This window comes from Salvia splendens, chromosome 6, assembly GCF_004379255.2.
Source record: "Salvia splendens isolate huo1 chromosome 6, SspV2, whole genome shotgun sequence".
In the NCBI taxonomy this organism is placed as follows: Eukaryota; Viridiplantae; Streptophyta; class Magnoliopsida; order Lamiales; family Lamiaceae; genus Salvia; species Salvia splendens.
This window is the reverse complement of record NC_056037.1, coordinates 31448073-31462664: the sequence shown is the minus strand read 5'-3', so window position 1 is coordinate 31462664 and position 14592 is coordinate 31448073. Positions and strand designations below refer to the sequence as shown.

General features: G+C 40.0%; 2 protein-coding genes and 1 long non-coding RNA gene across 3 annotated transcripts; 1 reads left to right on the top strand and 2 right to left on the bottom strand.

Moving 5' to 3' along the window:
• Positions 1-3234: 3234 nt before the first annotated feature.
• LOC121806703 (malate dehydrogenase, glyoxysomal-like) lies at positions 3235-5349 on the bottom strand. The gene is made up of 9 exons (XM_042206825.1): positions 5198-5349; positions 4911-5120; positions 4506-4820; positions 4162-4251; positions 3988-4071; positions 3874-3909; positions 3708-3797; positions 3536-3630; positions 3235-3452 (listed from the first exon to the last, which is right to left on the bottom strand). Exons 1-9 carry the CDS (start codon positions 5255-5257, stop codon positions 3380-3382), a joined length of 1053 nt encoding a protein of 350 aa, XP_042062759.1. The 5' UTR covers positions 5258-5349; the 3' UTR covers positions 3235-3379.
• Positions 5350-5621: 272 nt separating this feature from the next.
• LOC121806702 (protein ACCELERATED CELL DEATH 6-like) lies at positions 5622-8154 on the bottom strand. Its single transcript, XM_042206824.1, has 4 exons — positions 7392-8154; positions 6655-7190; positions 6063-6522; positions 5622-5673 (listed from the first exon to the last, which is right to left on the bottom strand). The coding sequence occupies exons 1-4, from the start codon at positions 8152-8154 to the stop codon at positions 5633-5635; spliced, it is 1800 nt and encodes a 599-aa protein (XP_042062758.1). The 3' UTR covers positions 5622-5632.
• Positions 8155-12481: 4327 nt separating this feature from the next.
• On the top strand, positions 12482-14537 carry LOC121810052. The gene is made up of 3 exons (XR_006052351.1): positions 12482-12596; positions 13004-13211; positions 14244-14537. It is a non-coding gene; the product is annotated as an uncharacterized LOC121810052 (long non-coding RNA).
• The last annotated feature ends 55 nt before the right edge of the window (positions 14538-14592 follow it).

The following is a 14592-nucleotide window of genomic DNA, read 5'->3' as shown; positions in this document are numbered from 1 at the left end:
GCTCCGATAAATTAATTACTGCTATAATGTTACGGACGTCCTCCGTAACGTGACTGGCTATCTATCTTCTCGGACGGATAGGGTGATCAATCCTTCGACAAGCTCGAAGGAAGGCTCACGGATTTGCTGATTCACAGACGTTCTCCGATCAGCAGCAAATAGGGAACAATAATTATACTTGATACTCAAGACAAGTTTAGGGAAAATATTATATTGATTGAATGAAAAAAGTGATAACAATAACTCCTATTTATAATGCTACTAACTTAATGAACAAGAAAACAAAGATATAGAAAAAGATACGCAAATCCCTAATATATCTAAACTAAATATTCATAGTATAAGACACGTATCAACTCCCCCACGGTTAAAATTCACCTTGTCCTCAAGGTGGGAACCACGAACCAAGGACGAGAGTTGAAAGCAAAAGCTTTAGCTAGACGTCTCCTCCTGGATCAAACACATATCGAGCAGCTGAATGTCTCCCTTTATCACCTTTGTCAAAAGTCAACAAAGGAGACCCAATGTTGTCGGCAAAATTCCATGCCAAAACGAAAAGCTTGTTCACGCCTCCCAGAATGCCCAAGCATGGCATGTCATTACTCGGAGGGATCAACCTTGCATCTTTGTCGAGCGATGTTGATCGATGATTCATACTTGGAACATCACCGACATTCAAATCCACATTGACACAAACAATTACGGGCAATTCGGTGTAAGCATCATCTCCTTTCTTGCCCCAACAATTTCCAACAACATTTTTGGATGACACTTGAACAACATTGAGTGAGGCGATTATCTTCTCCACTTCACCAATAGAACCATCCTCCTCTTTATCTTCTAGCAATGTCTCCTCCTTTTCACCAATCTTCTCATCATATACCCCAACGAGCACTTGCGGTGGCTCATTGTCGTTCTTGACAATCCCTTTGTTCTGGAGGAACTCTCCAGGGGACTTGTTGTTTGGAACATCAAGAGGAGCGCCATCATTGTGAACATCGGTAATGTCATTGGGAACATCATCACCGAATACTATCGTGAGAGTATTATCAGTTTTCTCGTCGGCTAAATTCTCACCTTGAATGTTTTCCTCAAACTCCTCCCCATCATCCGCATAACAGAGAATGCGTTGTTTACACACATGTCCCATCACCCATTTCTCGGGGCAGTGCCAGCAGAGACCCAACCTGGATCGTTCTGACTTCTCCGCCTGGGAGACCCGTATTAGCGGCAGACGTGGCTGCTCCGGAGTTTGGCTGGTCACACGCGCGGGCTGACTGTACAGGTCCCGCGTTGGCTTTTCGGTGGAGTAGCGGGGCTGGTGGGAGGCGGGCTGGACTCGCGCTCTCACCTCCTCCCGAGGGCGAGGTCGGTCCCAGCACGTCTCCGAGCGTCGGGGCCGGTCAACGGTCGGGTAGCCGCGGTCCTGCTGTTGCGCCGGTGGGTCCCAACAGGTAGGTCGGCGCTTAGGCGGTGATGGCGAGTACATATCTAGCTCGTAGGATGAAGAATGCTGATATGCAGTGGTCCGACGGGTCCATGGTGGGTCCCAGCAAGTGGGCTTTCTCCGACGGGTCCAGGGTGATTCTGTATCAGGCCACGACGGCGGACGGAGTACTTCCGCCCGGCTGCTCGGAGGGTCCCAACAGGTTACACGCCGAGGTTGGACCGGCTGGTAGGGACGGAATGGCTGTGTGGCCTGAGGGAAGTCGTATTGACGACGATGATAACCGGCGTAGTCGTATGACATGTCGACGGGCTGAAGCGTGGTTGTGGTAGATGATGATCGTCTGACTTCAACGCGGCACGCGGGAATCCTTCCCGTCGGGCGTTGCAGAAGTAGTGTTGTCCGGCGGCTAGAGCTCGGCGGATAGGCGGAACTCGGTAACCAAAGCAGTTGCTGTGCGCGGAATGTTTTCCGTCGGGCAGCGGTGTAGCTTCGGTTCGAGATGGTGGGAGGGTGAGATCACGATGAAAGCACCAGTTGTTACGGACGTCCTCCGTAACGTGACTGGCTATCTATCTTCTCGGACGGATAGGGTGATCAATCCTTCGACAAGCTCGAAGGAAGGCTCACGGATTTGCTGATTCACAGACGTTCTCCGATCAGCAGCAAATAGGGAACAATAATTATACTTGATACTCAAGACAAGTTTAGGGAAAATATTATATTGATTGAATGAAAAAAGTGATAACAATAACTCCTATTTATAATGCTACTAACTTAATGAACAAGAAAACAAAGATATAGAAAAAGATACGCAAATCCCTAATATATCTAAACTAAATATTCATAGTATAAGACACGTATCATATAACAATCAATTTGTGCCAAAGATTTTATTTTTTTCAAGTTTGTCAAGCTTGGAGAAATGAACAACTTGCCTTCCAATTCAATGGACAAAAAAACTATGTATTGCCACTCAAGAGTTAATCCTAAAGTTTCTTGCAATTGATAAGATTTGTGCTCATTTTATAGGTCTGACTAATGTGATTTGGTGCATCTTTCTCACATTATTTTATTTCATAGTCTGCAGATGTGAACTTCCGTTTGGGAAATTTAATTTCAACGTATCAAGAATCAATAATATAATAAATTAATAATTCCGGGAGAAATGAGTACTTATCCCAAAAATGGGATCCAACTACTTGATCACACTGATAATGGAATAACTTTAGCAATAATGATTTCCTTTTTTATCTCAACATTTCTCGGGGGCTTCCAAATCCACATCGTGATGACACACATATATTTTATATACCCAATTCGGCACATGGTCTAATATGATTATCTTGATTAAAAAAACTAATTAGAGAATATTTAATTTTTAATGTATAGTCAACTAATGGATTTGGTTCTCCGGCCAAATGATTTCACCGTGTGTCAAGATTCGTGTGCAGTTAATGGTCATTTGTCAAATATTTATAGCAAAGCAAACATATAGTAGTATGATATATCCATTTTCAATATGAACATTATATTTATTAATTTAACTTTGAGATTAATTTAGAGATTGTAGGGTAGGGTATATATATTGGAATATTTTCTTTCACAGTGGGAAATTTTCTCGATTTCAAGTTTTCCTAACAAAAAGTAAGAATATATTCCGAATTAAATTTGTATTTTACACTAGTGTAGTAAATATAGTTACACCATTCACCAAAAAACCATGAGGTTATGTGATTCATGAGTTTGTATCAATCACTTCTATTGTGTATATGACACAGATGAAATATACTGATAACACAAAAAGAAACTGCACATGGAAACATCTTAAAGAGTTTATCAGGCAACAAGATATAAAAAGTAAAAACAGCTTTAAGAAGGGATTCTTGATATGCTATTATATTAATATCATAGGGTTGATTATCTCCATTTTCATTTTTTGATGAAGGAAACTCCCTTCTGAATGCTTACTGCCAATTCTTTCTTTGCTTTCTCCAATCCAACCCTGTCCACAGTTATCCGGCAATCAGTAAATTTAGTTTTTACCAAGCCATTATAGTAATTTTTCATGTCACAAACACTCTTTACCTCTCATACTCATTCAGAGGTCCTAGCTGGTACACCTCTTCAGCTCCTCCACGCCCAAGTCGCACCTTAGTTGCAAAGAACGGGAGGTCTGTAACCTGCAAACCGATCATTGAGAAGCGCACGTCAGCCAACTGTATCACAAAGTGGATCTCATGAAGCTCGATACACGTACCTGTGAAGCCACAAAAGCACACTCAACAATGCCAGCATCTCCCCTTAGACCTCTAAGGCATGCATCTGCAAATTTCACTGCTGCATAGGCCTACAAATTTAACTCATATCTAATGTTAGTTACCTGCTTCTCCCTATTCTTTCAAACATTGAATCAGAATCATTACCATTGACAGAGTAGCCGAGCCTGCACCCGCTTTTGCCTGCAATGATGGTGGCCAGTTTTTGTTCAATGGCTTATTTTCTTTTACTTATTTAAGAAACACAGCAATGGATTTTACCTGAACTACTTCAGTCCCGCCATCTTGAATGCGCTTTGTTAAGTACTCAGTCTCCTCCGGTGTGAAAGAACAAGGAGGTTTCACCTACAGACGACGAATTCAACATAAATCTATGCATATCTGCAACTGAAATGAGTGAATATATAAAGAAACAGCAAAGTGTATCTTGAATACCTGTGAGAGAAGGGGCAGAATTGTGACCCCTGCATGCCCACCAACAACAGGAACACTAACTTCTCTAGGATCAAGCCCCAAAACTTCTGCCTATACACTACTTTGAATCAATTTGAGTACAAATATATAAGCTCAATAGAAACTATTAGAATTGGCCCATAATTCATGAGATGATTGTCCATCTTATATTCTGAAAGCATGATCTTTACCAAGTCGACACACGACAAACAAATTGATATACTGAAGGCATGATATTTACCAAGTCTATACGACACAAACAGGCTCAACTCCTAAAACTAGTCTTGAAACGAAAAATTCAAGGCTAAAAAGCAAAAAGCACGTACCACGAAGGTGTTGGCTCGGACGACATCAAGCATGGTGACTCCCAAGAGCTTCTTGGGATCATAGATGCCAGCATTCTTGAAGACCTCAGCTGCAATAGGCACGGTGGAGTTCACTGGGTTGCTGATCAAGTTAACAACGGCGTTAGGGCAGCTCTTGACAATCCCTTGACAGAGCGTCCTGACAATGCCGGCATTGATGTTGAAGAGGTCATCTCTAGTCATCCCGGGCTTCCTCGGAACTCCGGCAGGTATGATGACAAGATCCACCCCTTCCAGCGCGCTCTCCAGCTGCCCCTGCCCCAGAAACCCTCTCACCTGCAACCAAACATGGCAAATTTTTTTCTTCAACGAAGCTAAATATACTGTGGCGTGTGAGTTGTGACTAGATTAGTAAAATGAACTCACAACTGCACCGGTGTCCATGTGGCTGATATCAGCGGTGACGCCGGGGGCGTTGACGACGTCGTATAGGTGCAGGACTGAGACTAAGGAGTTCATCTTCATTAGCATGGAGAGGGGCTGGCCGATGCCTCCCGCGGCGCCCAGTATCGCCACTTTGAAGCCCGGGGCGCCGCCTTTCGCCCTGCACTCTGCCGCACTTAGCATCGGAGCCATCTGTGCAAGCAAACACGAGCTTAGAAATTCACTACCGCTTTTTTAAGTAGAATTGAAGTTCATTCAAGTTTGTTTACCTGTGGATTTGAAGGGTGGAGGTGAGCGGAAATTCGGGAAATACGGTTGTTGGCTTCCATGTTCTTGGAAATGGTTTTGTGAGTTTTGGAAATGGATATTGTGAGAAAGATGATTAAAAAAAGATGGTAATATAGAATAGAAATGGAAATTTTTGTGAGCCTTTATTTCTGTATCCAGTGTATGTGGCTGTCGGAAATCGGTCTTTGGTTGGCTATTCTTCTCCCAACTGTTGTCGCCCAGATAAACCAACAAAACTGTGGATCACTAGACAAAAATATCGTAGTCCGAATTATTTTTATTTCAATTTTATCTAGAAAATTTTGAATAAATAACAATTACTATTTTTTATACTATCATTGCCGTCTGTCAAATTCGTTACTGATTATATAGTTCAGTCCAAAATCATTCACTTGATCGTCAATTATAAATATTGACTACTCCATTTTATAACAAAATAAAGTAGTCAGATTTGGTCCTGAAAAGGAATTGTGAAAGGCTAATCATTAACCGATTGTAAGTAGATGCGTGAGAAACCTAACAAAATCAATTGTTTCGAACTAGAATCCGATGACACCACAGAGCAATGAATAGATTAGAATTGTGGTTGGGCAAAGGTTGCATTTCAATATTCAAATTGGAAACATAGGTAAATGAGGAGAAAATTAAGATGATAATACTACTACTACTACAGCTACAACAAGTGAGTGAAATATCCAAGATGTTAGGTATTTAGTAATACCAAGAAATAGAAAGGATAGTAGGAAATGTAGCGCAAGAACAAATTAGGCGAAGAAACTGGGAAGCACAAAGGAAGGCCAAGCAGCACCAATTTGATGACAAAATGTATCCCCATGATCAACACACCTGTTCTGAGCCACCAAACATCGTGCACAACCAGGTATATCCCCGCAGTGAAGGCGATGCACATCATCATCAGAGCTCCCCCGAAGAGCGGCAGCGCCAGATGCAGAGCCTTCACCACCAGCACGAAGTCGAACGACAGTGCCCACCCGAGCACCACCGCGGCCGTGAGGGCGCTGTACATGGCCAGCACATCCGTCAGGACGAACACCTGGAACGCCATGTGCCTCAGCATCGTCGCCAGCCCCGGCGTGTTGTTGTGGTCGTCGTCCGAGCTGTTGTACCCTCCCGGCACCGTGAACCCTGCTGCGTACGTCACCGTGGCTATTAGTATTGACACGAGCAGGAGGAAGTTCACCTGGCGCTCGAACGCGTCTATCCGGTGCGTCTTGGTTGTGCCTAAGGTGTTGCCTGTCAGTGCCCGTGGCGTGCTGGCTGCCATCAGTGCAGTCCAAGTCAGGTACTGAAACAGATACACTGTCAGTGCAATGTAACTATCCCACAGAAAACTGAAACTAGTCTTTACAATTTTTCCAGTATTTTATTTTCTGCCCTAATTTTTTTTATTTTCCACATTCTATTTTCTATAGTGTACCTGGATGTTCTGGAAATCCTTGAGCTGCATGTGGTACTCGGCGACGTCGAGAGCTGTCATCCCGTCGTCGTTGATTATGGCGACGTTGACTCTCTTGTCCCAGGTGAAGTCTCTGACCACCATGGGGTGCCAGTGTCTGGTGGCCAGATGCAGGGGAGTGTTCCCGGCCTCATCTGTCATGTTTATGAGCTCGCAGAGATGGCGGTTCATGAGAACAGAACGGACCACATTAGTCCTCCCGTGCCTGGCCGCGAGGTGCAGGATGTTTCGCCCATCTGTGTCGAGCACCTCGGCTGGATCGGGCAGGTCCTGAAGCATAACCTCGACGACGTCCACATGGCCTTCACTTGAGGCTACAAGGATTGGGAATGAGCCACTTTTGTCTCTCTGAGTTGCCATTTCAGGGAAGCGGATGCGCAGCAGATTCACGCCTTCGAGGTAGCCATAATCGGCCGCGTGGTGAAGAGGATTTCTGCCGTTTTCGTCTCTTAGATGGAAGAGGCTCCGGTTCGCGTCAAGCATTGCTTCTAAAACATCTGTATGTTATGAAGAAAACATAACTCCTTATACGGATTGCATGAAGAGAATATTTGTCACAACATTTTACTGTTACATACCAAACACGAAACCTCATTCCAAAAAACTAGCTTATTAGGAGACACATCACATTTGATGATTTGATCTATAAACCCCAAATTGCACTAGATTCTGAAACACATACATACATACATACATACCTTTGTGATTCCCCTGGATTGCTGCTTCAATAGGAGATTTCTTCTTGAAGTGGTCATTCAAGCATTCTTGATCTGGCAAGAGACGAAGAATCAAAGATACACAATCTTTAAGACCGGCTTTTGCAGCCAAATACAAGGTAGATTCTTCATCCTTGTTGGTACAATACGATAGATGAGGATCGTTGAGAATCAAACATTCAGAAATCTTAATCCAGGATCCATGAAGGGATGCTTTCCCTCTCTTATTCTCCAGGAAGCTCAACAAAGCTTCATGCAATGCAGTGTTGCCTCTCTTGTTCTTCGCGCGTAGAAGAGTGGCTTCTTCGTCGTCAAGTTGGTGGTGCAGATGGACTCTGACCAAGGCTTCCACCATTGATACCTGTCCGGATTTAGCAGCAAGATGCAGAGGGGTTTCTCCATAGAAATTGTTGGACAAGGCCAGGTAGGGTTGGGTTGCAGCTATGAAGTTGGCTATGTTAAGCCTGCCATGCTTGGCTGCTACATGAAGGAATGTGTTTCCAATAGGAGTGGATCTAGTTAAGATATCATGAAAGTTGATGTGGTTTGATGTGGAAATTTGTTGGAGAAGTGCTGTGAATTCATCAAGATTGCCATTCTTGGCTGCGAGGTAGAGATCTTGGTCCTTGTATATCTCTGTTGCATGATCATCTGCATTCGTGATTCTTATTGAGAATGCTCTTGCTTCTTCGTCGCTTCGACTCCATATTCTAATTGGAACGTCATCACCCCGTGACAGTTGCATCTGCTCTAGATATGTAGATAGAAAATGATGAATGATTTAGTGGTGAGATATTGAAAATCCAAATTATGTGGGAATACAAAAGAAGCAACGAATCTTGAATGCACATTATGTGGGAATACAAAAGAAGCAACGAATCTCGAATGCACATTATGTGGGAATACAAAAGAAGCAACGAATCTTGAATGCACATTACGTGGGAACACTAAAGAAGCAATGAATCATGAAACAATAAAATATTACTGGGAATGAACCAATTCCACATGCAGCTCGCGCAGCTTTAAGTTAAGTTGAAGAATTGATATTTTATTACTCCAACAATATTTTACTAGGAGTAGTATTTAATTTATAATTGGTTTATAATTCAAGTAGAAGATGATTCAGTGCAATGTTTTAAAAACCGGACCGGTCGGAGAACCGGCAAAGCTACTGGTTCATGGTTCAACCTGTCCAACCGGTTCAATCACTAGTCGAACCGTTTTACTGTTGCAAATACATATAATTAAGTATACAATATACAAAATATATTAAATTTACATATAATTAATAATATATAAAAAAATATTAACTTTATATTTTAGTTGTAATATAAATATTAAAATTTAGTAGTAAATGAATAAATTTCATAAATATTTTTGTTGGAAAATAAAAATAAATATATGATTCATTAGTTATTGTAGATAAAAAATTTAATATTTTATATATAAATAGATAAATTTCATTGTAACTAAAAAAAGTGTATTGAACAAAATAATATTATACTATTAAGTAATAATTAAACATGAATAATTAGTTATTTTATGTAAAAATATTAATAACATGTATATAAATTAAATATATAGTACAAGAAAAATATTAATATTAAGTAATAATAAATTGTATTTACATATAAAACATATTAAATTTATGTGTAATTACAAACTCATATATTGTAAAAATCTAGTGGTTATTAAAACATAATTAAAAAATATATTATAATTAACACTTTCTTAAAATAATATAAAATCAAAATGAATTATTATTTTATGTGGATTAAAAATATCATTTTTAGTGTATAAGAATAATTAATGTTCATATTATTTCAAAATGGTCATATGGTGGAGTGGTAAAAGTGTTGGTATATGGAGAAGAGGTCATGGGTTCAAGTCTTGCTAACAACAAATTTTGAAAAAGTATTTTGTAAAGTAAAAAATCGGTTTTCGGTTCACGGTTGAACCAATCAGCAGCGGTTTAACATTTTGGCGGTTTCTAGGGGTGAACCGGACCGGATTGCTTGCCGGTTCGCGGTTGGACCGGTCGAACCGACCGGTCCGATTTTTAAAACACTGATTCAGTGCAAGACCACGACGACAAGTTTCTTTGATAAAGGAGTAATTTAAATTATATAATGACTCCAGTGATTCTTAGTTGAACGAGGAGGCTAGCTACCTGCAATTTGTCAGAAGAAGTATTCAGTTTGTCTTTTTTGTTGTAATTGATTCTTGTCCCTTTTTTTTTATCTTGGTCCGTCCACGAATAGGAGTCACGATTCAATTTTAAAACTAATATATACAAGTGTGACCTATATTTCATTGACTCTTTTCCACCCACTTTCTTAACATTTTTTAAAACTCGTGCGCAAGTATTCTGTAAAGTAAAAAATCGGTTTCCGGTTCACGGTTGAACCAATCAACAACGGTTTAACATTTTGGCGGTTTCTAGGGGTGAACCGGACCGGATTGCTTGCCGGTTCGTGGTTGGACCGGTCGAACTGGCCGGTCCGATTTTTAAAACACTGATTCAGTGCAAGACCACGGCGACAAGTTTCTTTGATAATGGAGTAATTTAAATTATATAATGACTCCAGTGATTCTTAATTGAACAAGGAGGCTATCTACCTGCAATTTGTCAGAAGAAGTATTCAGTTTGTCTTTTTTGTTGTAATTGATTCTTGTTCCTTTTTTTATCTTGGTCCGTCCACGAATAGGAGTCACGATTCAATTTTAAAACTAATATATACAAGTGTGACCTATATTTCATTGACTCTTTTCCACCCACTTTCTTAACATTTTTTAAAACTCGTGCGCAAGTATTCTGTAAAGTAAAAAATCGGTTTCCGGTTCACGGTTGAACCAATCAACAACGGTTTAACATTTTGGCGGTTTCTAGGGGTGAACCGGACCGGATTGCTTGCCGGTTCGCGGTTGAACCGGTCGAACCGGCCGGTCCGATTTTTAAAACACTGATTCAGTGCAAGACCACGGCGACAAGTTTCTTTGATAAAGGAGTAATTTAAATTATATAATGACTCCAGTGATTCTTAGTTGAACGAGGAGGCTAGCTACCTGCAATTTGTCAGAAGAAGTATTCAGTTTGTCTTATTTGTTGTAATTGATTCTTGTCCCTTTTTTTTATCTTGGTCTGTCCACGAATAGGAGTCACGATTCAATTTTAAAACTAATATATACAAGTGTGACCTATATTTCATTGACTCTTTTCCACCCACTTTATTAACATTTTTTAAAACTCGTGCGCAAGTATTCTGTAAAGTAAAAAAACGGTTTCCGGTTCACGGTTGAACCAATCAGCAACGGTTTAACATTTTGGTGGTTTCTAGGGGTGAACCGGACCGAATTGCTTGCCGGTTCGCGGTTGAACCGGTCGAACCGGTCGGTCCGATTTTTAAAACACTGATTCAGTGCAAGACCACGGCGACAAGTTTCTTTGATAAAGGAGGAATTTAAATTATATAATGACTCCAGTGATTCTTAGTTGAACGAGGAGGCTAGCTACCTGCAATTTGTCAGAAGAAGTATTCAGTTTGTCTTATTTGTTGTAATTGATTCTTGTCCCTTTTTTTTTATCTTGGTCTGTCCACGAATAGGAGTCACGATTCAATTTTAAAACTAATATATACAAGTGTGACCTATATTTCATTGACTCTTTTCCACCCACTTTATTAACATTTTTTAAAACTCGTGCGCAAGTATTCTGTAAAGTAAAAAAACGGTTTCCGGTTCACGGTTGAACCAATCAACAACGGTTTAACATTTTGGCGGTTTCTAGGGGTGAACCGGACCGGATTGCTTGCCGGTTCGCGGTTGGACCGGTCGAACCGGCCGGTCCGATTTTTAAAACATTGATTCAGTGCAAGACCACGGCGACAAGTTTCTTTGATAAAGGAGTAATTTAAATTATATAATGATTCCAGTGATTATTAACTGAACGAGGAGGCTATCTACCTGCAATTTGTCAGAAGAAGTATTCAGTTTGTCTTTTTTGTTGTAATTGATTCTTGTTCCTTTTTTTATCTTGGTCCGTCCACGAATAGGAGTCACGATTCAATTTTAAAACTAATATATACAAGTGTGACCTATATTTCATTGACTCTTTTCCACCCATTTTCTTAACATTTTTAAAACTCGTGCGCAAGTATTTTGTAAAGTAAAAAATCGGTTTCCGGTTCACGGTTGAACCAATCAGCAGCGGTTTAACATTTTGGCGGTTTCTAGGGGTGAATCGGACTGGATTGCTTGCCGGTTCGCGATTGGACCGGTCGAACCGGCCGGTCCGATTTTTAAAACACTGATTCAGTGCAAGACCACAACGACAAGTTTCTTTGATAACGGAGTAATTTAAATTATATAATGACTCCAGTGATTCTTAGTTGAACGAGGACGCTAGCTACCTGCAATTTGTCAGAAGAAGTATTCAGTTTGTCTTTTTTGTTGTAATTGATTCTTGTCCCCTTTTTTTTTATCTTGGTCCGTCCATTGGTCCGTCCACGAATAGGAGTCACGATTCAATTTTAAAACTAATATATACAAGTGTGACCTTTATTTCATTGACTCTTTTCCACCCACTTTCTTAACATTTTTTAAAACTCGTGCGCCGCCAAGGAATAAGACTCTCATTGACGGACAAGGGAGTATAAGCCTAACTCACCTTGTACCTCTTTGATATAAGCCGGACCCTTTTACCACTCCACTGCAACTGTTTTGATAAAACAATAACCTCAATTATACTTAATTAGGAGTAACTTTTAAATGAGTCCGCAGGGGCAGCGCAGTTGGCAATGGAGAGACAGATCTTGCTGCAATGAGTTTGAGTTCGAATCCGGGTTAAAGCCTCCCCCTTAACAGACTGTTGCGTATCCTGATTTAACCCATCACATGATATCCTAAGCTAGGTACATTCTCATGTCATAAACACAAAAAGTAATCTACTTATAGATTTATTAAGTAAAAAACAAGTAGCTGTAGATAATGACAAAAAAAACATTTTGAACGGAATCGCTATAAATTTTTATTGGTGAGTCGAAACCGCATTTGAATTTCATCAGTATATTCAGCATGAACTTTGATGTTACCGTTATACCTTCCAACACCCCTATTCATCTCTCATTCCCCTCCCTCACTCATCATCCCCTTACACTCTATCTCCGATCAATAATACCAAAACTCCAGGTCTCTCTCTCTCCTCACTGCCTTTTCCTTGTGATCATTGTAAAATTCAACGAAAAAAACTGATTCTTAGGGGCGAAATTGGATCAATAAATGGGTTGTCCCCAGAAATAGATAACCCAAAGAATGGCTTTGATTTCTCCATCAATGGTCGTAATATGTTTATGAATCCGTTAGATACGGCTATTTCGGTCGTCTTGAGTTTTGCATTCTGTTATCTAGGTTTTAGAAGATGATTTTAACCTTTTGCTACCCTGCCTCCTATTTTAATGTTTTCGCTTATTTAATGGATAAATTGGTTGATCGGAGAATCTTTATCTTCAGAGTATTTACTTCCAAATGGCTGTCTTTAAATTGTCAGTGGATTCTTGCCCATATTGGTTGGTTGATTTTGTGAAGCGTGTGTGCAGGGAAAAGAAGAAATCTAGTTGTGCTCAGTCGAAGTTGTAATTTTGATCACTGTAACAGTGATTGGCTAGTAATCTCAGAAATTATGGAATGTGTCTCCTGTAGTAAATACAAGCCTTTATGCGGATATAGAGCCATTCCCATTCGACACTGGTTTTCTAAAGGTTTCGGACATTCACACAGTTCATTATGAACAGTCCGGAAGAGCATGTGAGTTTTTGTTACCTCTACATCATGTGTACTTGCTTAGCTCTTGTGTTGTAACTACTACTCCTATAAGATTTATGTTTGTATCAAATGCACGTGAACGTCTCGTGTGTAAGTTCCTAACTTAGGTCATGGCGTAGCAGTGTGATAGTGTATTTTTAGGTATCACTTTGAGGGTACAACTGCTGACTATTGGCTTGCATTTTTGAATGGCATACTTTATCACTAGGTGGAGTTTTGAAGGAAGATAATATAATTGAGAATTTTTTTTTTTGAGCCCATAAGACTTTTCTGTTATAGAAATTCTTCTGATTGAAATGGCTCTAGAGTCAGGCACTAATTTTGCAGACCATTCTAACCTATAAAGTTTTAATTGTTGGGAGAATCCTTAATAGCTCATATACTTGTTAGAGACTCTTTTTGTTTGTGGAATACAAGGTTGCGTTGGTGCTTATTTGGAGTAGATGGCTAGAAATTTGAAATTCTCATATCAGAAGCCAAAAGGTTATTTGATGACATGATCAGACTATATCTGGGATTTCTCAATATATCTGGAAACTGATGATGAAATTGGCTGTAGTGACTAGCTGCGCTCATATGTATTTGGCTTGTAAGTAGTTTATTCAGTAATGGGTAAAGAATATAGACCAACTCCAAATCCATTTGGCTTGAAAGTAGTTTTGTCGCTAATGGGTAAATTGTATAGGCTACCTTCAAAATCCACTACGCCTGTTTCCTCTGATTTCATCCACTGATTTAGCACTGGATCAGCATGGGTGCTGCATGAGTACATAGGACCCAAGTTTTATTAGATGAGCACTAATTATATGCTTGAAAAATGAAATACAACCTATGATCAATTTCCCCATTTATATTTGTCCCTAATCAGTCTTGATGAGCAGTGGGCTGCTTATCGAGCTTTTTATTTCAGTGTTCTTCCACTAAACTTGTGTTAATACAAAAAGAGATGCTATCTGTATATGATGTTTGGTTTATCTGGAGTTCTAAAATGGGTTCAAACTAATCTTGTTGTAGCATGGGAGCCATTTAGAGATCTTATTCCTGAAAGTGAAAGAGGGTGTTTTGTTGATGCCTACCACAAGAGGTTAAACTCCGATGACAATGAGACACAAGTAAGTCTTGACATTCTCGTTTTGCTTTTTTTGTTGATTGCTTGTTGTTACTGTCTTACTGAATATTTCCAGTAAGCTATAGGTTTGCCAAAAAGCCTTTTTAAAAAACATGTTCTACTTCTAGAAGGTGTTAAGAGACCCAAGTACCTTTCTGAAGTTTACTATGCTAATTGATAAGTGATTGATCTTTTTCTTATTCCTTTGTTTACTGATCTTTGCTTTCTCAATTCTTTTGTTTCATACATCCCGTG

Coding starts and splice junctions, on each gene's coding strand:
- LOC121806703 (XM_042206825.1), bottom strand. CDS start 5,257: ATGGAAGCCAACAACCGTATTTCCCGAATTTCCGCTCACCTCCACCCT. Junction 4,072..4,161: donor TTCTGCCCCTTCTCTCACAG/GTATTCAAGATA, acceptor CGTCGTCTGTAG/GTGAAACCTCCTTGTTCTTT. Junction 3,453..3,535: donor CCTCTGAATGAGTATGAGAG/GTAAAGAGTGTT, acceptor AACTGTGGACAG/GGTTGGATTGGAGAAAGCAA.
- LOC121806702 (XM_042206824.1), bottom strand. CDS start 8,154: ATGCAACTGTCACGGGGTGATGACGTTCCAATTAGAATATGGAGTCGA. Junction 7,191..7,391: donor AATCCAGGGGAATCACAAAG/GTATGTATGTAT, acceptor CATAACATACAG/ATGTTTTAGAAGCAATGCTT. Junction 5,674..6,062: donor TGTTTGGTGGCTCAGAACAG/GTGTGTTGATCA, acceptor ATTCCTTTTCAG/GACCAAATCTGACTACTTTA.